Source organism: Tenrec ecaudatus, chromosome 6 (genome assembly GCF_050624435.1).
Source record: "Tenrec ecaudatus isolate mTenEca1 chromosome 6, mTenEca1.hap1, whole genome shotgun sequence".
Taxonomy (NCBI): Eukaryota; Metazoa; Chordata; class Mammalia; order Afrosoricida; family Tenrecidae; genus Tenrec; species Tenrec ecaudatus.
Window position 1 is genome coordinate 135,616,483 of NC_134535.1, and position 19,038 is coordinate 135,635,520.

At 51.9% G+C, this 19,038-nt stretch overlaps 1 protein-coding gene across 1 annotated transcript; it reads left to right on the forward strand.

Moving 5' to 3' along the window:
- The first annotated feature begins 4,779 nt into the window (after nt 1–4,779).
- On the forward strand, nt 4,780–12,859 carry PEX26 (peroxisomal biogenesis factor 26). Its single transcript, XM_075552290.1, has 5 exons — nt 4,780–5,384; nt 6,443–6,583; nt 7,552–7,847; nt 9,415–9,561; nt 12,366–12,859. The coding sequence occupies exons 1-5, from the start codon at nt 5,155–5,157 to the stop codon at nt 12,467–12,469; spliced, it is 918 nt and encodes a 305-aa protein (XP_075408405.1). The 5' UTR covers nt 4,780–5,154; the 3' UTR covers nt 12,470–12,859.
- The last annotated feature ends 6,179 nt before the right edge of the window (nt 12,860–19,038 follow it).

Below are 19,038 nucleotides of genomic sequence, written 5' to 3' on the forward strand. Positions count from 1 at the left end.
GACACCCAGTACCCATTCCACAGTGACACCCCATTCCCTCCTCCAGCCTGGTTCTGGTAAGTGCCAATCAACTTTCTGTCGTTATGTAGTTGCATATTCGAGATAGTCTAGAAACAAAAGACCAAAATGGATGTCCGACGAGATTCTGACATTTGCCCTGGAATGTGCAGTGGCTAAAGCAAATGGGAGGAACGAGAGAGAGAGAGAGAGAGAGAGAGAGAGAGAGAGAGAGAGAGAGAGAGAGAGAGAGAGAGAGAGCTTCCAGGCAGCAACAGGAGACAATGAGCTCCAGTGAGATGTGCAACGCCATGGAATCAGAAAACCAACACACTCAGAATTTCTCAAGCTGGAAGCACTGAAGAAAAAATTCAAGACTTGCATTGCAATATTTAAGGATTCTATGGGCAGAATATTAAACTGTATCCCTGCCTTCGGATTGATTCCCATTCATAACCATCCTCTAGGACCAAGAACTGCTCCCATGAGTGTCTGAGTTTGCACACCTTTACTGCAATAGAAACCCTCCTCTTTTTCTGCGGAGTGGCTGATGGTTCTGAACTGCTGAACTTGAGGTTAACCACCCTGTCTATTGCCCCCGACACCACCAGGGCTCCACTGAAAGATAGAGGAAACATATGGGGAAAAAAAGGGAAGGGATGCACAGAATCATTGTGCATAAACACAATGGAGTGTTTGGGAATTTTCATTCTTCAGAATGTTATCCATCATCTGTTACGATCCACACAGTTGAATGTGTTTGTAGAGTTAATGAAACCCCGGGGACCATCTTTCTGCTCTATATTGCTTTCAGCCAAGATTGGATCGGTCAGGGTTTGCTTCTGGTGTGCATTGGGTTGCTGTGTTGGAACCGACTCAATGGCATCTACCAACACCAACAACACATCACACAAGGTTCTGCTGCTGTTTATAAGGGTTTCACAGGCCAGTTGTGTTTTAGAAGTATATTCCCGGGTCCTCTGCGATAGTCCAGTTTGGTCTGGCATGCCTGATGAAACCTGACCATCATGGCGATCCTGTTGGGATTTGTCTTACTGGTGACATAACTTCCAACATCACAGTGACAAGCCAGCCAACTCCACTGCCATTGAGTCTATGTGACCTGTCAGTGAGCCTTGATAGAGTTCCCGAGGTTATAAATCTTGACTGGGGCAGATTTGTCATTTGTCTCCTGTGGAGCAGCTAGTGGTTTTGAACCCATGACATTTCCACCAGAAGACCAACGCTCATCCCACAGAGCCCCCAGGTGAACAAACCTAACCATTCTAGTGGGTGGGGAGTGGCGGCTCTTTGTAATTTTGATTTGCACTTCCCTCTTGACCAGGGACCATAGGAGTCCCAGTGGCATAGTGGTTATGCCTTGGGCTGCTAACCTCAAGGTCAGCAGTTCGAAACCACCAGCTGCTCCATGGGAGGAAGATGAGACTTTCTCCTCCATCAAGAGTTAGAGTCTGGGAACTCACAGGGGCAGTCCCACCCTGTCCTATATGGTTGCTATGAGTCAGCATCGACTCCAGACTCTGTGGCAGTGAGTTTGGCTTGGAATGACAAATGATGGGAGCCGTGGTGGTGCAGTGGTTTAAGCATGTGGCGGCTCTTATCTAAGAGGCTGGCAGTTTGAACCGACTAGTTGCTCTGTGGGAGAAAGATGTGGCAGTAAATGTTATAGCCTTAGCAACTCTAAGGGGCATTTCTGCTCAGCTTCTAGGGTCACCGTGCGTGGGAATGACGGCAAGCGGACACTGAGTGTCTGTTCCAGGGCTGATGGACCACTGGTCTATCTTCTTTGGAGAAACGTAAGGTCAGTGCTTATTTGCTCAGGCTCATAATTATTATTAGTTATTTATCTTTACCACCGAATGTCGAATCTAAGACTGAGCTGATTAAATATTTGAGTAATCTTAGTCTTAAGACTGGATACACCCTTTTCCAAGATCTCTGCTTCCTCTCCAGTTTGTTGGGAGGCAACGAGGACAAAGAAGAGGCACACAGGGTGGATGGAGCTCCCTGAAAACACACGGGCCCCAAGGACCCTGTTTCAACCCGAGTATCAACTTCCTGGGTCACGGACCAGGCTGCAGCATGAGGACCACGTTCTCTCTCTCTGCTAGCAGTTTGCTGCTAGAAAACCAGGCTTGAAGCACCCATTTCCTCCACGGTTCCACTTTCAATTCCTCACCTCTACTTAATTTTATTCCTTCTTTATTTTTATCATGATCTGATGGTCAAGTAAGCAATAGACAGCGGTCTGCTCCAGTAAGGATAGGCAGCCTCAGAAATCTTATATGAGGCAGCTCTAAGTCAGAGTTAATGGAATGGCAGTATTTTTGTTTTGTTGACATGTTTAGGAACACTGGGGGCATAGTGGTTACGAGGTAGACTTCGATCCGCAAGGTCAGCAGTTCGAAACAGCCAGCTGCTCCTCAGCAGAAACATGGGGCTTTCTACTCCTGTAAACAGTTGCAGCCTTGGAAACGCTACCCTGTCCTATGCGTCAGCATTGACTCGATGGCAGTGAGGCGTTTTTGTTTTTTAGCAGCACCATCTGATGCTACGCATTTTAATTTTTTTTTTTTTTGCATTTTAATTTTTTTAAGAGCTCACATATTTATTACTGAACCAACTTAATAGTGCTGAAGCAAAGAAACAAAGGAAGAAACCAGAATTTCCCCAACTCCACATGTTCATTGTTCAGACAGGGGCGGAGCTTTCAGCTTGATGTGGTAAGACGCTAGTGAACTTGGGAGAAACATCAACATGTGTGTGACTCCTTCAACTCTGCTTGGTCCTTCCCCAATATCTCTTTTTGGAATGGGACTTGATGTTATTACCCGGTTTATTTGAGTCATGGGGAGCATAAGGATGATTCTGGCTTTGTTTTGTGGCCAGGAACCTCTTGATCCCAAACATTTTGGGGGATGATACAGTGGAAGTTGGCTCCCTTTACATGATGGCTGAAAAAGGAGACAGCATGGCATACTACTCCTATTCCCTTTCCTTCCGATGCAAGCTCTGCAGAGGCAGAAACCGTTGCCTCTTTTGTGCACTGTGGGCTACTCAATGCCCAGAACAGTGCCTGGTACCCAGGAACTATTTGTGTGAGATGACTGATCTTGACTTTATCATCTTCCATGACTCCACTTTTACTTGGTCTCATTGAATCACTAAGGGAGTGAAGCCATCTAGGGAAGCTTTGGAAAGGGCTCAAAATGAGCTGGAAAAATGGACTTACTGGCAGTGAGTGAGCGAGTGTGTGTGTGAGAATCTAAACCTGAGAGAGTCAAGGACAAACGTTACAGGCTCCAAAAAGCCTGGCTGAAGCACAGAACAGCTTAATACGTCTAAATTATACTTGTATATAAAATTACATAACAATTATGACAACCACAATGTATTAAATACCTAATCTGCTGTGTAGTTTATTAATTGCTTTGCCCATGGCATGGCTTTAGTATACAATGTCCCTATTTTAAGGTGACGAGGCAGGCTCAGTGAGCTTATGTTACTTGCTTATGTGATGACTTGGTATCCCTTGAATGGGAAGCACAGGACGTACATGCTCCCGCTCCAGGCCTATCTGCGGCCCACAGCCTCTCCTCACCTACTGTCTTTGACCCCCATTCCTGGTCAGTGGCCGGTTGGAAAGGATTCTCTCCTCTCTTTTACCCTGCTTCTGTGCCTGCTCAGCCATTTGACGTGCTTCCCGGAAATAGTGTGCACTCTTTTGCGACTGTAAAACCTGAAACTTCTCTCATCCTTTATAAAACCCCACTTGGATCCCAAACCAACCTCTATAAAAACCCACTTGGATCCCAAACCACGGCGTGGATTATTTCTCGTGTAAGCCAAGGACTGAGGTGTTTCCCACCTGAGAAATCTAACACCTGTAGAGCGGAATAGTGCTTGAATACACGAGTCCTTTGAGTTGTAAAGGCCTGCGCTTGGCTCACACACTAGTTGCGTGCCCTTCATTAAATTATTTAAATAAGCTCCACTTATTTAAGAACTCTATTTCTTGAATAAGGTCCAACTTCCTTACCTGTAAAGTAAGGATAGTGTATGAGGTTGAAGCAAAGGCTCAAGAGACCAAAGTGCTTAGCACAAAGCCTCATCTTTATTCCACAGAACGGCTGGTGGTTTTGAACTGACCACCTTGGGATTAGCGGCCCAATACGTACGTACCCACGATGCCACCAGAGCTCCCTTTTGGAACCAGGAGTTGTACATCGTTATTCCTCTAGGCTGCAGACTAAAAGGGTGGAGGTTATGCCGATCTTAGGAGAAGCCTTGGAAGAAAGGCTTGGCGATCTAATTCTGCAGGTCCTGTGGCACGCAGTTCTACTCCGGCACACGGCACCACTGGGCACCAGGATGGACTCCACGGCCAAGGCGCTGTTGCTTTTAAACATGGTCAGGCTTGGGAAGGAGGACACACTCGGGCGAAGGTCAGCTGCTTCCTTTCAGGATCTTTCCTAACTTCCTATTGGAGATTTAATCCTACTCCTACAGAGAATCAGATTTAGAAGGGTGTGTGTCTGCCCTTTGCTGGAGCCGGATAGTGAGGAGGCCGATGTCTCAGAACGCAGCCTTGGTTTTGTTAAAAATTCATCTGCTTCTCCCTGCACTCCGGTAGGGATTTCCCAGTTTTCTCCGCGGACAAGTCGAAGGGCACAGCATGCTGGGGGCTGTAGTTTTTCATTCTTTCCGGGGCCAAGAGCGACGGAGAACTACAACTCCCAGAGACCCCTGCGCCTCCAGGAAGTGACGTGTCTGCGGCACAAAAGATGTCAGCGGGAAGCTTGCAGTGAAGGCTTGTCGGCGGTTTTCCTCTAAAGGAGCCGGGCCCTGCCCCTCAGAGGGTTCAGGGCTTTCGGCACGCTCGTCGGTGGCCGAGAATTAGGGCCAGTTAGTCCAGGGATGCAGCCGTTCTGCAGATCCGGGGTGTGAGCAGGGTGCCCCGCTGCCGGGCCAGTTTGGAGCCGGGCAGCAAGCCCCGCCTTTGCCTTGGCGAAACCCTTCCTTTTTCTTTTGCCAGGATCCACCTGGGCAAGGTTGCGGGCTGGGCGCTGAGGACGCTTCCACTTCGCCCAGTCCCACTCGTACTTCCGGGGAGACTGCCCTGAGCCCAGGCTGGCGATGAAGAGCGACTCGTCGGCATCTGCAGCCGCCCTCCGGGGCCCCGGGGGGCCCCTCCGGAGCAGCGAGCCGGTGTCCGCCGCCCCAGCCCCGTCGCTGGCGGAGGTTCTACTGGAGGAGGCGGCTGACCTCTTGGTGGTGCACCTGGACTTCCGGGCGGCGCTGGACACCTGCGAGCGGGCCTGCCGCAGCCTGGCCTCCGATGGCCAAACCGAGGACCACGCCGGCACGTATGTGCTAGGCTCGGGTCCTGGGGGGGCTCTTGGACTGGGCTCGGAAACCTCAGGGTTTCTGCCATTCCCATATTTTCCACAAGGAGTGTGAACACCTTAAAACAATTTTGTTTTTGGGTGGGGGTAGTCCCTTTCTGAGAGGTGGGCCGCTCATTTACCCATCTCCCGGAAGAGGAAACCGAGGCACACTGCGTGGTAGAATGAATGTGCATTCCGTGTTTAATTATGTCAGCAGGGTGAGCAGGCGACAAAGTCCTCTCCTGGATATCCCCCAAGTATATATGCACCCCGGACCTTTGCTGAGGCCGAACACTTGGAGTCAGGGCATTGGGAGTCAGGACAGGGTTCCCGTTCCCGTCCTGGAAAGGGCATGCTGATTAAAGAACCTGGAGAGAACCTTGACCATGGCGCTGCAACCTCTCTGGTGACGAAGGGCACCATTTCTTTGGATGATGCAGTTGTTGTAGGTCATGCCGGGGAGGAGGCCTCCGGGGAGAGAATGGGCAAAGCTGACACCCCCACCCCACCCCTTACGAACATATCCCGCGGACTCCTGGAGCTGAGTTTGGGAGGGCTGTTCCAGGCTGGATCCAGGAGGCACCCCGCCAGGTGGTGCTAAGGAGCTGGCCTGGGGCTGCACACAACTAACTGCTCCAAGGTCTTTGTTCACCTCAAGCACAGCCTGCGCATGCTCCGTCCACCCAGACACCTCTGCTAGGCGTCATTTCCCTTAGGGTGGTCCCACCTGCTCATTGAAACCAGATTCTACTTGGATACAAAGATGGGTGTTGGACAACAGTTGATTTGTCCCTGGGGAGTTGACAGGAAGTGTATGTGTTGCATGTATGTGAATGCAACAGAACATATACCATGTGAACATTCTCCACAAGTCTCTATGAGTTCATGAGACCAGTGGTGGGCACCCCCTTCTGCCTTTCCTCCATGCTAATGGGGAGTCCAGAGAGGAATCCTGCTGAGCTGAGTGCTGGGAAGGAACAGTCCCCAGGTAGAAGTATCCACAGCATAATTTTTTTGTTGTTGTTTCCTCCCGACAGCTCCTTGGAGGTGAAATGTGCCCTGTGTGTTGTGGGGATCCAGGCTCTGGCGGAAATGAATCGGTGGCAGGAAGCCCTCTCCTGGGTCCTTCAGTACTACCAGGACCCTGAAAAGCTACCCCCCAAAGTCTTGGAGCTGTGGTAGGTCCTTGTTGCGGAGTGGATCCATTTAAACACCAGTGTTTCGGTGTCCAGCCTCTCCGTCCTGAGTCAGCGCTCTCTCCCTGACCCAGTTCTCTCCAAATGTAATGATTGCCTCGTTCGTTTTTTAAAGCCCTCAAAACTGCAATAAAAGATGAGGTGACGGAAATTCAGGAAAAGGTCGAGGAGTGGGGACATGGGGGGTAGGAGGAGTGAAGCTGGCTGGCAGAAGTGGGGCTCACTGGAATGGAGGGAGCTGCTTTTTAATGTGATAAAGGAATTTTATTTCGAAATGCACACCAGCAGTTTCTGCACGTGCCATTAAGTGACCATCATCTTAGTCTGCAACTTGCACAGTGCCCTCCCCAGTGCCATAAACTCACCGCCCAGAGGCTCTCATCCGCTCTCAAGTGGCTGTTAGCGGGATCCCATGGACATAGTCTGGGAAAGAGCCTAATGCTCAAGGCAGTTTTTTGGGTTTTTTTACTGGTAAAGTAAGATAAACAAGTAAGCAAAACTACTGTTTGGCTTTTAAAAAAGACTTCAGGGAAAATTTTTGGTTTGAGGTTTAAAAATTATCCCAGAGGTTCATCCCGTCTTTGTGGCTCCAGGAGTCTGGGAGTCCCTGAGAATTTGATAGTTAGTTCTGCATTCTCTCTGCCCGCCCTTGAAAAAAATTTTTTTTTTGATCAAGATTCTTCCGTAGAATCTGTTCAGAATTGCCCGCAATGGTAGCTGGGCCCTTCCAGGTCTGCGTTCACGGTAAAAGAAGCAGTTGTTCTTGGAAGCAACTGTATAGCCATTCCCCAGCCTCCTCTTTTTGACTGATGCTTTACTTGGTACTTGCTAAAACTCCTAATTCTTACTAGTGCCCAGAGGGAGGGTTTGGATAAGAGTTGGCGAGCTGTTTCGAGGGCTGGGGGAGACTGACTGTTTTCTCTTGGGGGTGGGATTCGTTGGGGCTGCAGTATCCTTCTGTACAGCAAAATGCAGGAGCCTGGCATCGCGCTGGGTGTGGTCAGTGCCTGGCTCAGAGACTCACACAACCAGAGCCTACCAGAACACAGAGCCTTGGCAGATCTTCACCTGCAACGGGTGCTGCTGCCCCTGGGCCGCTGGGCCGAAGCGGAGGAGCTAGTGGTGGGCTCTGCGGCCTTGGATGCAGAGCAGCGGCAGGATGCCCTCCAGGCCATTTGCACAGCCAGGCAGCAGCGGAAATGCACACATCCAGGCTCTGAGGAGGCTCCGGAGCCCAGCCAGGCAGGTAGGACATCAACCACGGTGGCCTTCAGAGAGTGAACGTTGTGGGCTCTCCTTGACCTTGGGTGCCATTGTGACATTCTGGATTGCTCGGGAGCCAGGCTATCTATCAAGGAGTAACTCCCAAATGAACAGAGTAAGCAAGCAGCCTGCCTGGTAGCTCATCTGACGATGGGAAGAGACTGTCCTTGTGGGGAGGTGTTGCTAGGTCTCAGCACCTTGAGTACCCCCACCCCTTTTTATTTTTAACTTTTTAAATGGTGAACGAGATGAAGGTTTCCAGAGGAGACCCTCAGCTTTATAATCAGTTCATGCACGTTTTATTTCAACTCATCCATCTTCAATCCCTTCATCGTACCATCCCTTGTCCCAGTTCTTCCCTGTGCCTCCCGTTTCCTAAGCCTCAGAATGGTGTCCTTGAGTAAATGCCGCCCTTTTGACCTGAAAAGGTTGATTATTCTAATGTGGGAGTGAGTTCCGTTCCAGACCTGAAAAGGTGACTAAGAGTCCGGAGTCTCAGGGTTTTACCGGTCTCTCTCTGACCAGTAAGCCTGGGCTCTTTTATGATTTTTCTCCCGTTCTGTCCAGGACCTTCTGAGGAAAGTTTTCAGGAAAGTTGGTGGCGGTAGCTGGGCACCCTTGACTCTCTTATCTCTTGATCCTCATCTTCCTTTTGGAGCTAATCAATCACATTCTTCTAGAACAGTGGTTCTCAACCTTCCTCATGAACCCTTTCATACAGTTCCTCATGTGGTGGTGACCCCCAACCATAGAATTATTTCATTGTTACTTCATCACTGTCATTTTGCCTCTTTATGAATCGGGTGACCCCTGTGAAAGAGGTCGTGACCCACCGGTTGAGAACCATAGCTCTAGAGGCTCTCTCACAAGAGCACTCGCTTCCAGCCCTGCTGGTTTGGGTGGGATGTTACTCCTCCTTTGAACACTGTCCCAAAGGTAGAGCCTGGTCTATGTATGGCGGGTGGCCAAATTAAAAATAAGAAATCAAAGTGAAAACTTGATAACGTGATGTAGGAGATAAAAGCTACCTCTGTGTAGCTTGGGGTCCCCCTGCGTAGCATCCTTTACTTGCTAAAACTCTTCTTCAATAATTGCGACCCACCCCTTCAAGGACAGCACACTTGCCCATTCGGATGCAGTTTTCCCATATGGTTCCAAGCCTGGGCACCACACAGCTGGCTACACTACAAAGGATACACACACACACAGGTTAACATATGGATGTCAGGGGTCTTCCTAGGATGCCTGAATTCTTTTCAGCTCCTTCTCCTGGGATTAGCAAGGCCTGGGGGGCGGGGGGGGGGCGGGGAGCCTTTGTATCTACCAGGGCCACGTGGCTATCTATAACATCACCTGCAGGCCATAGAGAATCATCACTTTAATAATGAACCTGCTGCATCCGGTCACGTCATTGACCTCCCTGGGGGGGGGGGGGTCCTTTTGAGGCTCCTCGTGTCCTCCTCAGGTCGTATGCTCGAGCCCATGGCTCCGAGTGAGCAGAGCCGATTCTCGTGGCTTGCCCTGACACGAAGCCCCACCTTTCTGTGCAGACTCCCTGTCCCACAAGTTTCTGTCACTACTGATGTTGCTCCGCCGGCTGTGGGGTGCTACGGTGAGCCACGTCTCCTCGCTGCCCTTCAAGAAGACCCTGCTGGCTGCCGTGATCCTCTGCCTCCTGGTGGTGAAGTTTGACCCAGGTGAGTGAGGTTTGACCTTGCCCCCCTGCCTTCCTTGGCGTGGGGGCAGTTAACAGGGCCTGGCCTGTGAGCGCAGGTGCTTTTCAACACTCCCACCCAAGAGCCCTACTGGGGACGGAGGCCCTTCTGTACCTCTTCCCTCTGAGCCTCCTGTACAGCCCCACCGCGAAGCAGAGGCCGGGCCTGGGAACCCTGGGAGCAGTTCACCCCATTGAGCCCTGGAGTCTGAACCGCCAAGTCAGCAGCTGTGTTCAGGCGTGATTGCTGACTCCCAGGCCAGTCGCTGTCTCTCTCCCTCTCTCCCTCCCTCCCTCCCCGGAGGGGTTTCACACGCACAGCACACAGCAGTGCACCCATTTCCACACGTACCATGCAGGCACATGGGGAGAATGCCCATCAGGTTGTGCACCCGCCTCCTCTTGGATGTGGACTCCCGGTCCCCGCTCAGGGCCTGTCCAGTGTTGGGAGGCCCTGCTATCAATTTGACGCCAGACAGGTAGTTCTTGAAAGAGCACCGTGCTCCAGGTGCCCGTGTTACCGGGAGAATCAGAACAGGCATCCCGGCTCTCTTACATGCATGCGAACGTGGCAGTACTAGGGACCTGATTCAAACTATGTGCGTTTCATAATGGAGAGAAGGATGTCAGCGAAGCTGTTCCCCACTGGTAGGCTGCAGAAAACCTGAGCACAAGGAGGGGTGCTCCAGCTTGGCCCAGTGGGGAGCACAGATCTTGGGTCTCTCTGGGCCCTGGGAAAGCGAACCCCCATGAGGTCCAAGCCTCCAGACCCCACTACAACTGCTGCTTCTTGGCTTAACCTTTAGATTCCCCCCTTTTTCCTTGTCTCTTGTTCAACCAGCTTTTTTCTTTTTGGTCATGACCTCAAAGTTGTCCTTGTAATCCCCTTCCTAAGACTGAGTGGGAATTCCCTCTGAACTGCTTGACGCAGGGTTTGCGGAAGAGTCGCTGGATAGCTTTCAGGAAAGCTGCAGCTAGTTTATCTTCATTTTCTGTCTGCTTTGCTCCAGAAACATAAGCATTGAGAAAGCGCCCGTGAAGACTGCAGCCTCAGAAAGGCGATACGGGGTTCTGATGAGTCCAAATCACCTCTGTGGCAGAGGGTGGGTGTGGCTCTTACAAGGAGCCCTGTGGCACAGTAAATGGCTCAGTAGACAAGGCCACTTATGTGAGCCACCAGTCACTCCACAGAAGAGAGAGGCAGCAGCCTGGTTCTGTCAAGATTTATAGCCTCTGCCCTCTAGGGTCACCATGAGTCAGCCTCGGCGCGATGGCAGTGGGCTTGGTTGGGTTTGGGTGTGGCTCTCATACGCCCTGTACTCTCATAATCACTGATCCCCTACATGGGTAGGGCACGGGGCCATTTGAACTTGTCCCCCAGGCCTCTCAGGACTTCTTCAGGAGGGCCCGAGTCCTGGCGGCCTTCTTGACCCACTGCGGTGACGGGAGAGGAAGACATGCCCTGGCGAGCAAGTAGAATTCCAGAGAAAGACATAAAGGAGATGTCAGAGGAAACCATCCTCCAACAACTGCAGGGTCCGGAGGCGCAAGTGAACACGATAATGTATAAAGGTTATAGTGAAGTCATGGGAGTAGCAGAGAGAATAATATAAAGGAGTCAGACACATTTCATGGTATCATGCTCACCTCCGGCATGGCCATACTCTTAGTATCATGGTCCATGGAGAAAGAGAATTTATTTCCAGTCACAGCATAGGAGACTTTTGGGGACATGCAAGGCCCCCCCCCCCAATTATGTCATAGTGGGAAGGGGTTGTACACTAGGCATACATAAATTGGAGGGGGACAAGCTAGGAGTGTACACACAATTTGAAGGGGCGGTACTAAGGGTATACATGTGACAAGATGGGCAGGACCCTAGATTCAAGATGGCAGCCCAACCTTGGTCTTCCTTGAGTTGGCATGACCTTGTTTCTGGGCTGAAGCAATTCACTATCCTTATCAGCAGGGAGTGGGCCCCCTCAGGTGGGACAGACAACAGGGTCTGATTGCTTTAACCTCTAAGCACCTGACCACCTATCTATCATGTGCTAGCAAGCAGCATCCTAGACCTGTCATACAGTATAGGGGACAATCTGGGGAAAATCCTTTTGCATCCCACAATAGAGTGCCAATCTCCTTCTTTAAAGACAAAGCTCCCCCCATCCCCCAACTCTTTGAGAAAGACATCTACGTTCTTGTGTGAAAAGAACCCACGAAACCCCAAACACAGCAATGGCTTGGTGGTCAACCCCGAGGTCGGCGGTTCAAACCCACTTGGTGGCTTAGGGGAGAAAGCCCTGACAACCTATGCCAGCAAGGCTGCAGCCTAGCATGCTCCGGGGAGGAGTCCACCTCTGCCACGACAGCGTTTGGAGGCCACATGGACTTGACGCCACGCCACAACTGGATAGAAATAGGTGTGATGGCCACCTGGCGCAGACTCCAAGAGGCACCACAAGGGGGTGTCGTGCTCACTGTTCTTGTGCATTACACACTTAGGTTAAACCTGGATTCCTGTCCTCAGCCAACGCGAGGTCACGGAAATTCAAATGAAGAAGAGGGACCCCGGGAACGTCCTGTAGAGAAAGCACGAGTCTGTCTGTCTGTCTTGCTGGGCTTGGAGGAGGAGCCAGTCACATAAGGCACAGACATGGAAACCAGGATGATGTACAAGCCCCAGTCCCCAAGGGGCGGGGAGAGGGCCCTGAGTGCAGAGGAGGAGCGGAGGAGGAGGAGGAGGGCTGAGGACAGGTGGTTCATAACAGTCTTCCCTCCTCCCTACAGCCTCGCCTTCATCCCTGCCCTTCCTCTGCAAGCTGGCTCAGCTCTTCCATCAGCTCCGGGAGGCCGTGTTTTCCCCCCTCTACCGGCTCCCTGTCCAGCACTGAGTGGTCCTTCCTCAGGAACCTCGTCCTCTCCATTCTCCACCAGGACAGAAGCGGAGTCACTCCGTGGCCTAACTTGGATTCAGTTGGATCCCCCTGGGGGCTGGGGGCCAGCCTCCTCCAGAGAGCGCGGATCCAGCCATTTGAACTGTGTCTACCTGCCTGAAGGCCCTCTCTCGGAACCCCACTTTTCTTGGTCTCGGTGGGTACTGTAGAAACCAAGTGGGGCCCGAGGGTCCAAGTCCTTCAAAACAAGCCTCTTTACACCCAGGGGCCCCTTGGGAAGAGGATTCGGAAGGAGGAGCGTGTCCCTGAAAAAATTCCATCTTGGCTAAGTCAAGGAGTGAAGTTGTCAGCTCGTAGTGTTCATGACATCGGAAGTTCCGAAAACCCCGAGAGTGACCTTTGTCTGTTCATGTGCTTGAAAACTCCATCTCTGAGAAGCAGGCCATCAGGCAGGCAGAGTGGGGCCTGAGAGGGCCTCTGTGACCCCTCGCTGCTCTCTGCAGGTCTGGCATGCTCCCAGGGGCCTCCAGGTTTCTCAGGCCTCGCTGAAAACAACGTGGGGCTGCCTGGCTCTGAGCACTGGGTAAAGTGATCCTTCTGGGGCCTCCTGGTGTTCAGTTCAGTCTTCCAGGTTGCCAGTGGCCAGCTCTCTCTGCCTTGTTAAACTCAGCATCTCTGCCCACCCGGCCCCTCCTGTACGTCTCCTCCCCGCAGCAGGAGTGTTTTCCTACTGTGTCCAGTGGATCGCTCACAGTGTCTGCTTGCCTCCTTGCCTCCTTAGCACACACTGGGGCGTGTGCCCCGCCCCGTCCTGTGCCCTGCTGTCCTAGTTATGTGCTGTTGTTTGTATAACACACGCGGCTTTCCGCTTGTGTGGCCTTCAGAAGTAGGCCAGCCTCTAAGCCGAGTCCGGGCAGCTGAAAATGGAACTGGGTAATCAGGTGAGCTGGAAGGGGGGTACCTTGGATAGAGGGGGGACATGGGACATGGAGAGGGAGGCAGCCTGAGCTTTCGGTCATGCACACAGTCTTATGCACTGGGCCGCCCCTGCCCAGGGTGCAGCAGCTGGGGGGTCAGGATGGTGGAGCGCTCCGAAGAGCGGGGCCCGGCCTCAGCGGTGGCAGTGCTTCAGCCAGAGATCCCAAAGATATAGGAAATCTTTCCCTTGGTGCAGGAGACCTGGTTGTGCAATGGGTAGAGCTCTTGACTACTTAACCAAAAGGTTGGCTGTTTAAACCCACCCACTGCCTTGTGGGAGGAAGATGTGGCGGTTGGCTTCTGGAAAGATTCCAAACCAGACTCACTGCCATCGAGTCAATTCTGACTCACATGACCTCACAGGTCAGAGTAGAATGGTCCCTGCAGAGTTCTGACACTAACTCCTTACAGAGATAGAGAGCCTCATCGTTCTCCTGAGGGGCTTCGAACTGCTAACTTCAAGGTGACCCCCTACCCTGTCAGAGCTCCTGGAGCCCCGTGAGGCAGTTCTATGCTGTCCTAGGGGGCCGCTCGGGGTCACAGTGGGCTCCACGGCAGTTTGGTTTTTCAGGAGCTTTCTTTAAAAAAAAAAATGGGCAGAGAGTCAACCAACCTCAGGTCCTTGGGACAATGTGATCCTCGGGGAATGGTCCAAACCTTAGGAACCCATCTATGCTTGTAGAAGTAGGCTTTTATGTGGAGCTTAGAACTTGGGAGAGAAAGGGAGGCAATTGAGCTTCGAGATGCATCCAAAAGAATGATTTCTCCAAGACACAACTGCTTCTGTTCAGGATCTTCGACCAAGCTCTGTAATGGCTTCCGAGTAGCCCCCAGGAGAAAGCTCAGGTGTGGCCTCCTGCCGGGCATTGGCTTCAGGTAGCCCCTCCCCTTTCTCCAGGGCCCCTCTCTAAGCATGCCACCCTCCACGCACAGCCAGTCACAGCTCTGGGCACCCCAGGCTTGCTCTTACCTCGCTGCCCCTGGGAAGCCCTTTCTGCCTGTCTGGCCAGCTTCTCAGCCTTCAGGCCTTGCCCGGCTTGCCTCCACGAGCTTCCTTCCAGAGCCCTCGGTCCCTCCCGTGGGAGTGGTTCCAGGGTCATACCCTCAGTGACCATGAGCTCTCCGCAGTGTGGTTTGTGCTGGTAAGAGCTGGGGCTCTGGGGCCAGGTTGGGGTGTTCGGGTCTCTAGCTCTCAGCGAGATGGTAACTAAACTCTGGCTGCAGCGTTCTCGCTGGTCAGAGCCTGGACTCTGTAGGGATTGTTTGGTGAGTAATGAGATCACAGAGGCACTTAGCACACCCCCCTACCCCAGGCATAAGTGCTCAGGAATGGTAGCTGCTACCAGAACTCACTGTACCCCCATGCCTGGCAGTGCCTGGGAGTCGGGTGCAGGGGCATTGGATGGAGTGACCGAAGAGTTGACGGGAAGAGGCCGATGCACTGTGGGGTCGCAGTTTGGTGTTCGTCTCGAACTCTGTCACCCCTGCCACCTGTCCAGTCAGGGGAGGAACTCAACCCAGACCGGTCCAATGACCTTGACATTTCCAAAGGATGCAGGCTAGTGCTCAGAGTCACAAGTGAACCAAGGCTTTCTGGCTCGGCTTGCCTCTGCCTGTCTGGGGCAGCTCGCTTCGCCACGTGTGGCTCCTGAGCCCTTGGTGCGGCTCATGTAAACCCACAGGCGCTCAGTCCGTGCCACACACGGGTTCCCGACACTTAGTGCTAAAAGGACAATGCGAACTGGCTCTAATTTCTTTTCACTGCAATTACATGTTGAAACGGTAAATCTCTTGGAGAGCTCGGGTTAAATACAATATGCTATGAAATGCATTCCACCCGTTTCTCTGTGCTTTCTAAAATGGGACTTGAACACAGTGACTCACAATGGCTCACATCTGTGGCTTCCGTCACCTCTCTGCCGACAAGGTGCTCAGCACACGCTTCCAACTGTACGCGGCAGCAAACCCCGGGAGGTGGACGGCAGAGGCGCACCTGCGTGGGAAACTGCCAGGTGGCATAGCCAGAAAGGTCACAGACGACCCGCGTCCTGCCATCAAGTCACTCCGACTCAGGGCCCCCAGAGGGCAGACTAGAACTGCTCCCGGGGTTTCCGAGGCTCTACGTCCTCCCAGAGCAGAGCAGGTCATATGTTAGGCCCTGGCTGTCGGGATTGGTGACCCCATGCATGTCGGTCGAACTGCGTTCCAGAGGTTAGCTTCTTGGTTAATCGTTTCATACTGTGGTTTTTATTGGGTTTAGATGAACGCTTACAGAGGCCCCTTTCCACCTCCCAAGGCCCATTGCCACAAGGCAGAGTGAGACAGCGCCTCTACCGTCCATCCCTTCTGGAACCCTGATGGTATGGCGCACTGGTCCTCCTTCCTCACGCCGTGGTCCTTTCATAGAGTTCCTCATGTGGTGGGGACCCCCAACCATAACATTATTGTTGTTGCTACTTGATCACTGTCATTTTGCTACTGTGATGAATCGGACGACCCCTGTGAGAGGGTCGTTCGACTCCCAAAGGGGTCATAATCCACAGGCTGAGAACTGCTGGTCAGCAGTTCAAAACCACCAGCTGCTTCACCAGAGACAGACAGGAGTTCTACTCCTGTTGGGGGCTCCAGGCTTGGAAACCCATAGGACCAGTTTCACTCTATCCTGTAGGGTCGCTGTGGGTCGGAATTGACTCGATGGCAGAGCCCGCCCCTTGCTGCGCTATTCTGGCACGGATCGGGCACTCTACTTCTGTGACTGGGTTCTGTACTTGATACCAGTGACCGCACAACCCACAGATGTTGCGCTTCATGAACGGGTTGATTAGGGAACCTAACAGGCTACAATTCAGGTGAGACATGCTCAGAGTTGTTTAATCAGGACAGGACAGTTTCTTTTCTGTTGTGCTCACAGGCAGGTCTGAATCTGGCTCTTAGCCTCTTGGCCTGGCCTCTGCCCTGCTCAAGCAAGGTTACAAAGCTCTCTGGGCTGCTCATATGTGCCCAAATGGCATGCCACTTCATCATAAGCTTCGGCTTGCAGGCACGCAATTCAGCTCAGTCAGCAAACTCAGCTACCCCAGTTAAGTGCCCAGCGTGCACCATAAGCCAGCCTCCTGTCCCCAAACACTTAAAATAACAGGGTTAATAAAGCTTTAACTCTGGCATGAACAGATGGAGCCTGTTGTGATTCTGGCCTGGCAAAAAAAGAACGAGGCGTTGGAGCCTACCGTTGGCTCTGAGGGAGACTGCAAACTTGGAAGCCCCGTGGGGCAGTTGTCTGCCCTGTGGAGTCTGAGTCAGAACTGGCTTGCCTGCAATGGGTTTGGGCTTTATGGCAAGCTGTGTTAGTGTGACCAGAGTCTCCCTCCCCACCCGCCCTCTGGAATGTAATGGATGGCTTCCGAGAAAATGCAGGGCTCCTTTTGCATCTCTCCTGTGTCCATCCGAGTAGACTAGAGAAACAAATTCACAGACACTATGTGTATAAGAAAGAGCTTTATATCCAAGAGCAATGGGATATTGAGAAAACAGCCCAGTCCAGATCAAGTCCATAAGTATGATATTAGCCCATATGTCTGATACCAATCTATAAATTCCTCTTCAGACTCATGCAACACATGCGATGAGGCCAAATGCAGGAAGATCACAGGCCAGTGGGTGGAAAGTTTTGAGGATCCAGTGGCAGTGGAAGTATCTCAGCACTGGCAGGGGTCTCCACGTGGCTCCTCCAGCTCCAAGTCTCTAGGTAGCACCATGTGTCTTGTCAACCGGAATGTCTCCCATGAAGTGAGCATGTCTCCCGCCTCCAATGAGCTGTTTATCTCCATAGCACCTCCAAATGAGGTCATCTAGCTGTGACCTGATTGACAGGCTAAACTCCACCCCTTTACTCTTAAGTCTCAAAGTGACAACAGATTGTGTAACTATCACATCTCCCCTTGGAAACCTTGAGGGTCTAGGCCATAAGGAAGCTAAATTAAAGGCACTGGGTCCCACATTGGGCCTTCAGTAGCCTATCAAACTGCCCCTGTGCCATTATGACAACCGTGAAATACGGGTCCAGATAGTTTGCCAGGCCATGGAGTTGTATAACAAAAAACAGCACACATAAATATTTTTCTTGCCCATATATTTTCAAAAGTCTAGAAAATATTAAACATTATATGGGAGAAAATGCAGAACGTATTATCCCACCATTCAAAGATGATGTTAGCTGCTGTCACTCACGGTCTCCTTGCCATAGCCGTTGGTGACTCTGGTCTCAGCCTCTACCGCTTCCGACAAAATCTTGAGCAAGCTCCACTTGCAATGTCACAAGAGTCTTTCTCTTCCTGCTCATCCGTCCAGTCAGGGGAGTGGCAACTAAAGCAGACCAACCCCTCTATTAGTGTTACACCTTGTTGGCCCTGAGGGGTTTACCTAGCCTGGATTCCCTGTTTCAGGCTCTCATCTGTAGCAGTGTGCATGCTCTCGTCTAATCCGATTTGTAAGGTAGAATTGAGGTTATGATAGTGGGGTAAAGGGAGCACCAAAGAGCTAGAGGAAAGTTGTGTTTCATCAGTGCTATACTGCACCTTGACTGGCTCCTCTCTTCCCTGTGACCCTTCTGTGAGGGGATGTCCAGTTGTCTCCACTCCATGCCCCCCCACCTCCAATTCACATTGGGTATGATTTTGTTCTGGGTCTTAGAAAAAGAGTGGACTTTCTACACCCATAAACCGTCACAGTGTTGGAAACTCACAGGGCGTCCCTTTGAGTCAGGATTGACTCCACGACAGTGAGTTTTTCGGTTAGTCTTCGCGTTTCTTGGTTTGCTGCAGGGAAAAAGAGCAGGGCTGTTCTCAAATGTACCAGCGAGGACAGCGACAGCCTGGCGGGCGTCCTTCGGTGTAGCTATAAATACAAGCTGTGGGTTCCATCCGATGACTCACACGGGTAAGCTGAGCTCTTGGTTACCAGCTGCCTCAGCCAAATCTCAAGGAACGGGTTGTTTACTCTGAAAGAAAACCATGCTGGGTGTTTGAAACCTTCCAAAACGTTGTCTGTCAATTTTGCTCACTTCCCCTAGGCCACTGCCATGAGGCCGAGAAACTAAAACTTGCTTTGTTACCCTGCTGGGGCCAGCCTGCCAGCCCCAATGTCCCTGGGCCTGTGGGTTTTTGCCCTGCGTGTGACAGCCATTGCTCGGGAAATTTCTGGGGATGCTACTCCCCACTCTAACTGTACTCTGTATTTTGTCCCCGTGCGTTGCATGCGCAGTGGGGTGACAACGGGATGTTTTCGTGGTGCTGAAATGGAGCCCCGGTGGCCATGCTAGCAGGGAGCTCAAAGGTCTGTGGTCCAAACCCACTGGCTACTTCGCGCAAGAGCAGCTACTTTGTCCTAATGGCACATTTAACTGCGACAGGCTGCTTAGCCCCTGAGCCTAAGCACCCTGTATACGAGTTCCCTGATAGTCCCCATCCCATAGGCTACATGCAGGTGGGCGATAATTCTTAGGATGCATGACAGCCCTCGAGAGAGCCGTAAAGCATAGTAAACACACAAACAACTCTGTAATTCATTATCCCGACTTGACTTTCCAGATG

Excerpts from the sequence above, each read along its gene's own strand:
- PEX26 (XM_075552290.1), top strand. The coding sequence starts at position 5,155 with ATGAAGAGCGACTCGTCGGCATCTGCAGCCGCCCTCCGGGGCCCCGGG. Across the intron at positions 5,385-6,442 it reads ACCGAGGACCACGCCGGCAC|CTCCTTGGAGGTGAAATGTG; the intron begins GTATGTGCTAGG and ends TCCTCCCGACAG. Across the intron at positions 7,848-9,414 it reads TCCGGAGCCCAGCCAGGCAG|ACTCCCTGTCCCACAAGTTT; the intron begins GTAGGACATCAA and ends CTTTCTGTGCAG.